This window comes from Lottia gigantea, assembly GCF_000327385.1.
Source record: "Lottia gigantea unplaced genomic scaffold LOTGIsca_18, whole genome shotgun sequence".
Classification (NCBI taxonomy): Eukaryota; Metazoa; Mollusca; class Gastropoda; family Lottiidae; genus Lottia; species Lottia gigantea.
In genome coordinates, this window is record NW_008708301.1 from 2,685,358 (window position 1) to 2,695,599 (window position 10,242).

General features: G+C 39.0%; 1 protein-coding gene across 1 annotated transcript; it reads right to left on the minus strand.

The window, feature by feature from the left end:
* Window positions 1-9,771: 9,771 nt before the first annotated feature.
* LOTGIDRAFT_114052 (hypothetical protein) lies at window positions 9,772-10,242 on the minus strand (the record flags this gene model as incomplete). Its single annotated transcript, XM_009052320.1, has 1 exon — window positions 9,772-10,242. A coding segment is annotated over one exon (471 nt), but the record flags the coding sequence as incomplete, so codon positions are not given.

Here is a 10,242-nt window from a genome sequence, read left to right on the forward strand (position 1 = left end):
GATATTCCTGATTTTGTATTCTACATGATGACTTGAAGAAAAAGGTTAAAGTGAAGACATGATTAGAGCGAGAGTGTCAATTTATTTGCTACATTTGATAGCTCTGATTGGCTAAAGCAGAAGTAAAACTAAACGTTATGGTGAATAAATTTTGAAAATATTTTCATGCGCCAACATCTCTATATGGTCGTTACCCATTTTCGTGGTCGACCCGTCTGTCGGTTCTTATTTCCTCGTTAACGCTCTTAATCTGCAGATGTTTTTAAGCGATTCGTTTTGATAAAAAAAAATTGGCATATGTGTATACAAACCCTAAATGAAGGTTCGATTTTTTTTTATCAAACCCAGTTATCTCCATATTGAAAATGCAATAGCTTTTGGGGGTTTTCAACCGATTTTCATAAAACTTGGTATGTAGACATATGATCAACAAATGAAGTATTAAGTGTGAAAGTTTCTCGTTTTCCAAAGCGCATGCGACCTAGACATCTTTTAATATTTTTTAAATAGAAAGAACCCATTTTATATGAAATATATGGAAGGCCAGTTACTCTATTGTTCGTGTGAGTTTTTGTTGCAGTCGGGAAAAGCTTAACTTAAAAAGCTTATGTGTGTCAATGACACTGATAGCAACAATTTGCACCATTCCAATTTTCAATCCGACGTCTGTGGTTCTTGCAATTCCACTACAACTAAGCGTTTGATTTATCAGTTTCACAAAGGTTCTTAGAAAATATTAGCATTTTTTTGCATTGAAAATATATGCTATCAGTGTTTCAGACAAGCATACAAAATTTAACAAACTTCTTGATAAACTCTTTAAATGGCTTGCAATAGCACAGAGTTCGAAATTCCGGCATGGGTAAAGCAAATATTTGTTAGAATTGGACCATAAATCGGGAGTCCAATGAGTTATGTACAGATTATAAATCGGGAGGTCAATGAGTTGTGTACAGGTTATAAATCGGGGGTTATGAGTTATGCACAGATTATAAATCGTGAGTCCAATGAGTTGTGTACAGATTATAAATCGGGAGTCCAATGAGTTATGTACAGATTATAAATCGGAAGGTCAATGAGTTATGTACAGTTTATAAATTGGGAGTCCAATGAGTTGTGTACAGGTTATAAATCGGGGGTTATGAGTTCTGTACAGATTATAAATCGTGAGTCCAATGAGTTGTGTACAGGTTATAAATCGGGGGTTATGAGTTATGCACAGATTATAAATCGGGAGTCCAATGAGTTATGTACAGGTTATAAATCGGGGGTTATGAGTTCTGTACAGATTATAAATCGGGAGTCCAATGAGTTGCGTACAGATTATAAATCGGGGGTCCAGTGAGTTGTGTACAAGTTATAAATCGGAGGTTATGAGTTGTGTACAAGTTATAAATCGGGAGTCCAATGAGTTGTGTACAGGTTATAAATCGGGGGTTATGAGCTATGTACAGATTATAAATCGTGAGTCCAATGAGTTGTGTACAGGTTATAAATCGGGGGTTATGAGTTATGCACAGATTATAAATCGGGAGTCCAATGAGTTATGTACAGGTTATAAATCGGGGTTATGAGTTCTGTACAGATTATAAATCGGGAGTCCAATGAGTTGCGTACAGATTATAAATCGGGGGTCCAGTGAGTTGTGTACAAGTTATAAATCGGAGGTTATGAGTTGTGTACAAGTTATAAATCGGGAGTCCAATGAGTTGTGTACAGGTTATAAATCGGGGGTTATGAGCTATGTACAGATTATAAATCGTGAGTCCAATGAGTTGTGTACAGGTTATAAATCGTGAGTTAGGAATTCTGTACAGATAATAAATCGTGGGTTATTAGTTGTGTACAGATTATAAATCGGGGGTTATGAGTTATGTACAGATTATAAATCGTGAATTCAATGAGTTATATACTGTTTATAAATCGGGAGTCCAATGAGTTATGTAAAGTTTACAACCTGTACAATTGGCCCCAGTAATGTAAAGATCAATCGATTTTTGAAAACCGAGTAGAGAAAGGCTAATGTTAGTGTTCAAGCTATAATGTATTTCAGTGAAGACTGAATGACATTATCAATTAAAAGTAGGACTTCACACTTAACTTAATTAGTTTTTCAAAACTCGTGGTAACCCCACAACAAGCAGTTGGACGTTAGAAAGCATATCAAAATAGATAATCAGAAGCTGTGTAAACGCCTTGTCTGGAGGGTTAATAATCTGATATCAACCACAAAATTAAAAAGTTATATTTAATAACAAAATACACTAATTTTCTAAAATTGTTACAAAGTAAAATAGAAAAATGAAAATCTCCCATCACAAATAGAAAACCTGTCAGTGTTCGTGGCCAAAGGAACAGCGAACAGATCACAGTCTCTATTCAAATACTTCTAACCTTTTTTATCTGGTGGTAGACTTTCAGATGAAGGATTCTCCACACGCACTAACATTCTGAGAGATAGTTATTATTCGAATTATGCTGACTGACTGCAATACTTACAAACAGACTGATCACACATTTACACCTGGCCTGCGACTTGCATACAATAATTTTCACAAAACTTAGATATTTCATGACGTTTGCTGAACCTTTTTTGGTATCAAACCCACAAGTCTATAGCCAATTATCTTGTCATTAGAATACCGTGGTATAACTTTAGGAGCATTAAATATGAACCTTTGAGCGTCCCATGACAACCGACCGTGTGCTATTGCTTGCATAATATCTCTGTGTGGAATGTTTGTCGAATGGTTGATGTTTCTTGAAGCGGTGCCACCATTAGATATTTGTCCATTTTCAGATGTCGTTATAACCGTTTCATACGAAACCGGACGTCCATTCATCCCGGTGTTGAGATGGTATGATTGTTTTTCTAAGGGTAATAGCGTGGTTTGAGGAATGTTTACGTTGTATATCTGCCCTGAAGCTTGATTGTTACTCTTACGAATTAGCGAAATTTTTTGCCCCCCGCCATGGTTGGGGTTTTGTACAGTTCTAAGGTTGGTGACCGTTGTAGATAAAGGTTGCTGCATGGTTTGAAAGACCTTGTCCACTCTCGGAATCATGTTTCTTGCAGACGGACTTTGTTGGAGGACATCTGTTAATAAACTTGGCCGAGTAATAGGTACTATGTTGATATCAGTTCTCGTATTTTTAAATCTTTTATTAGAAGCAGCTGATATATCTGGAACGACGTTTGGTAAATTCGGAATCGGAAAGTTATTAGGTTTGGAGAAATCTCTTCTGACATCTGCTAATCTTGTATTTTGCCTGTCTTTGATATTGTGTACAATGATTGGATCTGCGATTAAAACACCACTATTACTAGGATGTTGGTTAACTCGAATCTTGTCTGAAACCGTGTATCTGTGTAGCTGATCGGGGGATGTCGAAATTGTACCAGTAGGATCAACTGCTTGTGATAATCTGTTGAGTAATACCGAGTTATATTGAGGTCGAGTAGGACTGTTGGATGGACTATCAATATTACTGTTTACTGATATAGTGTTAGCTGATGTTTGTATATTATTGACGGCCAATGATGGCGTTTGAACAGTGAACTCTGGTGCGGTGTTGGGAGACTGCCTTGCGAAGGTAGTTGTTGTTTTGGAAGGAACACTTGGCTGAATTACTTTGGGCTTGGAGAGGAGTTGATGTTGTGGAAGTGGTAACATGCTTGTAGATTTTGGAATATGTTTTGGTTTTATCTGGAGTGAAAGTACCTTCGCTGTCGTAAATTGTTTCATTGGTTGATGCGCTTGAGGCAAAGGATTTATTTTCAATATCGGATGATTTTGTGTTTGAGGTGAAGTATTCATATTAGAGGTTAATGTTGTTTGTGTTTGAGGTAAAGTGTTCATATTAGAGGTTGATGCTGTTTGCGGTAAAAGATTCAATAGAGCTGTTAGTGTTTGCGGTAGAGTATTTACATTAGATATTGATGTTGTTTGTGGTAAAGTATTCATATTAGAGGTTAATGTTGTTTGTGTTTGTGGTAAAGTGTTCATATTAAAGGTTGATGTTGTTTGTGTTTTAGGTGAAATGTTCATATAAGAGGTGGAAGTTGTAGTTGTCGATGATTGCTGCTGAGATGGCACTGAATTAACAACTGCATTTGTAGTTGTTGTCGATGATTGTTGCTGAGATGGCACTGAATTGACGACTGTATTTGTTATTGTTGTCGGTGATTGCTGCTGATTTAGAACTAAATTTCCGACTGTTTTTGTAGTTGTCGGTGAATGCTGCTGTGATGAGGCTGAATTGACGACTGGATTTGTTATTGTTGCCGGTGATTGTTGCTGATTTAAAACTGAATTTGCGACTGTAGTTGAAGTTGTTGCCGGTGATTGTTGCTGAGATGGCACTGAATTAACAACTGCATTTGTAGTTGCTGTCGATGATTGCTGCTTAGAGGGCACTGAATTGACGACTGTATTTGTAGTTGTTGTCGATGATTGTTGCTGAGATGGCACTGAATTGACGACTGTATTTGTTATTGTTGTTGGTGATTGCTGCTGTGATGAGGCTGAATTGACGACTGTATTTGTTGTTGTTGTCGGTGATTGCTGCTGAGATGGCACTGAATTGACAACTGCATTTGTAGTTGTTGTCGGTGAATGCTGCTGTGATGAGGCAGAATTGACGACTGGATTTGTTATTGTTTCCGGTGATTGTTGCTGATTTAAAACTGAATTTGCGACTGTATTTGTAGTTGTTGTACGGGATTGTTGCTGAGATGGCACTGAATTGACGACTGAATTTGTAGTTGTTGTGGGTGACTGCTGCTGAGATGAGGCTGAATTGACGATTGAATTTGTAGTTGTAGTTGCTGATTGTTGCTGAGATGGCAATGAATTGACGACTGTATTTGTAGTTGTTGTCGATGATTTCTGCAGAGAAGGAGCTGTATTGACGACTGAATTTATAGTTGGTGTCGATGATTGTTGCTGTGGTGAGGCTGAATTGGCAACTGAATTTGTTGTTACTGTCGATGATTGTTGCTGAGATGCCACTGGATTGACAACTGAATTGGTAGTCGTTAACGATGATTGATGCTGAGATGGAACTGAATTGACCGCTGCGTTTTTAGTTGTTGTCGATGGTTGCTGCTGAGATGAAATTGAATTGACAACAGAATTTGTAGTTGCTGATTGTTGCTGAGATGGCACTGAATTGACGACTGTATTTGTAGTTGTTGTCGATGATTTCTGCAGAGAAGGTGCTGTGTTGACGGCTAAATTTATAGTTGGTGTCGATGATTGTTGCTGTGGTGAGGCTGAATTGGCAACTGAATTTGTAGTTGCTGATTGTTGCTGCGATGGCACTGAATTGACGACTGTATTTGTTGTTGTTGTCGGTGATTGCTGCTGATTTGAGGCTGAATTGACAACTGAATTAGTAGTTTTTGTCGATAATTGTTGCTGAGATGGCACTGGATTGACGACTGAATTGGTAGTTGTTGTCGATGATTGATGCTGAGATGGAACTGAATTGACAACTGCGTTTTTAGTCTTTGTCGATGATTGCTGCTGAGATGAAACTGAATTGACAACAGAATTTGTAGTTGCTGATTGTTGCTGAGATGGCACTGAATTGACGACAGTATTTGTAGTTGTTGTCGATGATTGCTGCTGAGAGGGCACTGAATTGACGTCTGGATTTCTTGTTGTTGTCGGTGATGGTTGCTGAGATGGCATTGAATTGACGACTGGATTTGTTATTGTTGTAGGTGATTGTTTCTGATTTAAAACAAGATTTGCGATTGTATTTGTAGTTGTTGTCGGTGATTGCTGCTGTGATGAGGCTGAACTGACGACTGTATTTGTAGTTGTTGTCGATGATTGTTGGTGAGATGGCACTGAATTGGCGACTGAATTTGTAGCTGTGGGTGATTGTTGCTGAGATGGCATTGAATGGACGACTGGATTTGTTATTGTTGTAAGTGATTGCTGCTGATTTAAAACTGTATTTGCGACTGTATTTGTAGTTGTTGTCGGTGATAGCTGCTGTGATGTGGCTGCATTGACAATTAACTTTGTCGTTGGTGAAGGCGATTGCTGCTGAGATGAAGCTGAATTTACGACTGTATTTGTTGTTACTGTCGATGATTGTTGCTGAGATGCCACTGGATTGACAACTGAATTGGTAGTCGTTAACGATGATTGATGCTGAGATGGAACTGAATTGACCGCTGCGTTTTTAGTTGTTGTCGATGGTTGCTGCTGAGATGAAATTGAATTGACAACAGAATTTGTAGTTGCTGATTGTTGCTGAGATGGCACTGAATTGACGACTGTATTTGTAGTTGTTGTCGATGATTTCTGCAGAAAAGGTGCTGTATTGACGGCTGAATTTATAGTTGGTGTCGATGATTGTTGCTGTGGTGAGGCTGCATTTACAATTAAATTTGTCGTTGGTGAAGGCGATTGCTGCTGAGATGAAGCTGAATTTACGACTGTATTTGTAGCTGTTGCCGGTGATTGTTGCTGCGATGGAACTGAATTGACGACTGAATTTGTAGTTGTTGCCGGTGATTGTTGCTGCGATGGTAATGAATTGACGACTGAAGTTGTAGTTGTTGTCGATGATTTCTGCCGAGAAGGTACTGTATTGACGACTGAATTTGTAGTTGGTGTCGGTGATTGCTGCTGAGATGAAACTGAATTAACAACAGAATTTGTAGTTTTTGTCCATGGCTGTTGCAGAGATGAGGCTGAATTGGCAACTGAATTTGTTGTTACTGTCGATGATTGTTGCTGAGATGGCACTGGATTGACAACTGAATTGGTAGTTGTTGTCGATGATTGATGCTGAGAAGGAACTGAATTGACAACTGCGTTTTTAGTTGTTGTCGATAATTGCTGCTGAGATGAAACTGAATTAACAACAGAATTTGTAGTTGCTGATTGTTGCTGCTGAGATGGCACTGAATTGACGACTGTATTTGTTGTTGTTGTCGGTAATTGCTGCTGATTTAAAACTGAATTTGCGACTGTTTTTATAGTTGTTGTCGGTGATTGATGCTGATTTGAGGCTGTATTGACGACTGAATTTATAGTTGGTGTCGACGATTGTTGCTGTGGTGAGGCTGAATTGGCAACTGAATTTGTTGTTACTGTCGATGATTGTTGCTGAGATGCCACTGGATTGACAACTGAACTGGTAGTTGTTAACGATGATTGATGCTGAGATGGAACTGAATTGACCGCTGCGTTTTTAGTTGTTGTCGATGGTTGCTGCTGAGATGAAACTGAATTGACAAAAGAATTTGTAGTTGCTGATTGTTGCTGAGATGGCACTGAATTGACGACTGTATTTGTTGTTGTCGGTGATTGCTGCTGATTTAAAACTGAATTTGCGACTGTTTTTGTAGTTGTTGTCGGTGATTGCTGCTGTGATGTGGCTGCATTGACAATTAAATTTGTCGTTGGTGAAGGCGATTGCTGTTGAGATGAGGCTGAATTGACTATTGAATTTGTAGTTGTTGTCGATGATTGCTGGTGAGATGGCACTGAATTGACGACTGAATTTGTAGCTGTTGCCGATGATTGTTGCTGCGATGGAACTGAATTGACGACTGAATTTGTAGTTGTTGTACGGGATTGTTGCTGAGATGGTAATGAATTGACGACTGGAGTTGTAGTTGTTGTCGATGATTTCTGCCGAGAAGGTGCTGTATTTACGACTGAATTTGTAGTTGGTGTCGGTGATTGCTGCTGATTTGAGGCTGAATTGACAACTGAATTTGTAGTTTTTGTCCATGACTGTTGCTGAGGTGAGGTTGAATTGGCAACTGAATTTGTTGTTACTGTCGATGATTGTTGCTGAGATGGCACTGGATTGACAACTGAATTGGTAGTTGTTGTCGATGATTGATGCTGAGATGGAACTGAATTGACAATTGCGTTTTTAGTTGTTGTCGATGATTGCTGCTTAGATGAAACTGAATTAACAACAGAATTTGTAGTTGCTGATTGTTGCTGCTGAGATGGCACTGAATTGACGTCTGTATTTGTTGTTGTTGTCGGTGATTGCTGTTGATTTAAAACTGAATTTGCGACTGTTTTTGTAGTTGTTGTCGGTGATTGCTGCTGATTTGAGGCTGAATTGACAACTGAATTTATAGTTTTTGTCGATAATTGTTGCTGAGATGGCACTGGATTGACACCTGAATTGGTAGTTGTTGTCGATGATTGATGCCGAGATGGAACTGAATTGACAACTGCGTTTTTAGTTGTTGTCGATGATTGCTGCTGAGATGAAACTGAATTGATAACAGAATTTGTAGTTGCTGATTGTTGCTGAGATGGCACTGAATTGACGACAGTATTTGTAGTTGTTGTCAATGATTGCTGCTGAGAGGGCAATGAATTGACGACTGAATTTCTTGTTGTTGTCAATGATGGTTGCTGAGATGGAATTGAATTGACGACTGGATTTGTTATTGTTGAAAGTGATTGCTGCTGATTTAAAACTGAATTTGCGATTGTATTTGTAGTTGTTGTCGGTGATTGCTGCTGTGATGAGGCTGAACTGACGACTGTATTTGTAGTTTTTGTCGATGATTGCTGGTGAGATGGCACTGAATTGACGACTGAATTTTTAGCTGTTGTCGGTGATTGTTGCTGAGATGGAACTGAATTGACGACTAAATTTGTAGTTGGTGTCGGTGATTGTTGCTGAGATGGAACTGAATTGACGACTAAATTTGTAGTTGGTGTCGGTGATTGTTGCTGAGGTGAGGCTGAATTGGCAACTGAATTTGTTGTTAGTGTCGATGTTTGTTGATGAAATGGCACTGGATTGACAACTGAATTGATAGTTGTTGTCGATGATTGATACCGAGATGGAACTGAATTGACAACTGCGCTTTTAGTTGTTGTCGATGATTGCTGCTGAGAAGAAATTGAATTGACAACAGACTTTGTAGTTGCTGGTTGTTGCTGAAATGGCACTGAATTGACGACTGTATTTGTTGTTGTTTTACGGGATTGTTGCTGAGATGGCACTAAATTGTTGACTGAAATTTTAGTTGTTGTCGGTGATTGATGCTGAGATGAGGCTGAATTGACGACTGTATTTGTTGTTGTGGTCGGTGATTGTTGCTGAAATGGCACTGAATTGACCACTGAATTTGTAGTTGTTGTACGGGATTGTTGCTGAAATGGCAATGAATTGACTACTGATTTTGTAGTTGTTGTCGATGATTGCTGCTGAGATGGCACTGAATTTACAATTGTGCTTGTAGTTGTCGGTGATTGCTGCTGAGATGAAGCTGAATTTACGACTGTATTTGTTGCTCTTGTCTGTGATTGCTGCTGAGATGAGGAAGAATTGACGACTGTATTTGTTGTTGTTTTACGGGATTGTTGCTGAGATGGCACTAAATTGTTGACTGAAATTTTAGTTGTTGTCGGTGATTGATGCTGAGATGAGGCTGAATTGACGACTGTATTTGTTGTTGTGGTCGGTGATTGTTGCTGAAATGGCACTGAATTGACCACTGAATTTGTAGTTGTTGTACGGGATTGTTGCTGAAATGGCAATGAATTGACTACTGATTTTGTAGTTGTTGTCGATGATTGCTGCTGAGATGGCACTGAATTTACAATTGTGCTTGTAGTTGTCGGTGATTGCTGCTGAGTTGAAGCTGAATTAACGACTGTATTTGTTGGTGTTGTCGGTGATCGCTGCTGAGATGAAGCTGAATTTACGACTGTATTTGTTGCTCTTGTCTGTGATTGCTGCTGAGATGAGGAAGAATTGACGACTTTATTTGTTGTTGTTGTCTGTGATTGCTGCTGGTTTAAAATTGAATTGACAACTGTATTTGTAGTTGTTGTCGGTGATTGTTGCTGAGATGGCACTGAATTGACGACTGAATTTGTAAATGTTGTCGGTGACTGCTGCTGAGATGAGGCTGAAATGACGACTGTATTTGTAGCTGTATTCGGTGATTGCTGCTGAGATGGCACTGAATTGACGACTGCATTTGTAACTGTTGTCGGTGATTGCTGCTGAGATGTGGCTGAATTGACAATTAAATTTGTAGTTGGTGTTGGTGATTGTTGGTGAGATGGTACTGAATTGACGACTGTATTTTTTGTTGTTGTCGGTGATTGCTGCTGAGATGGCACTGAATTTACAACTGTACTTGAAGTTGTTGTCGGTGATTGCTGCTGAGATGGTGCTGTATTGACGACTGTAATTGTATTTGTCGACGATTGATGCTGAGATGGAACT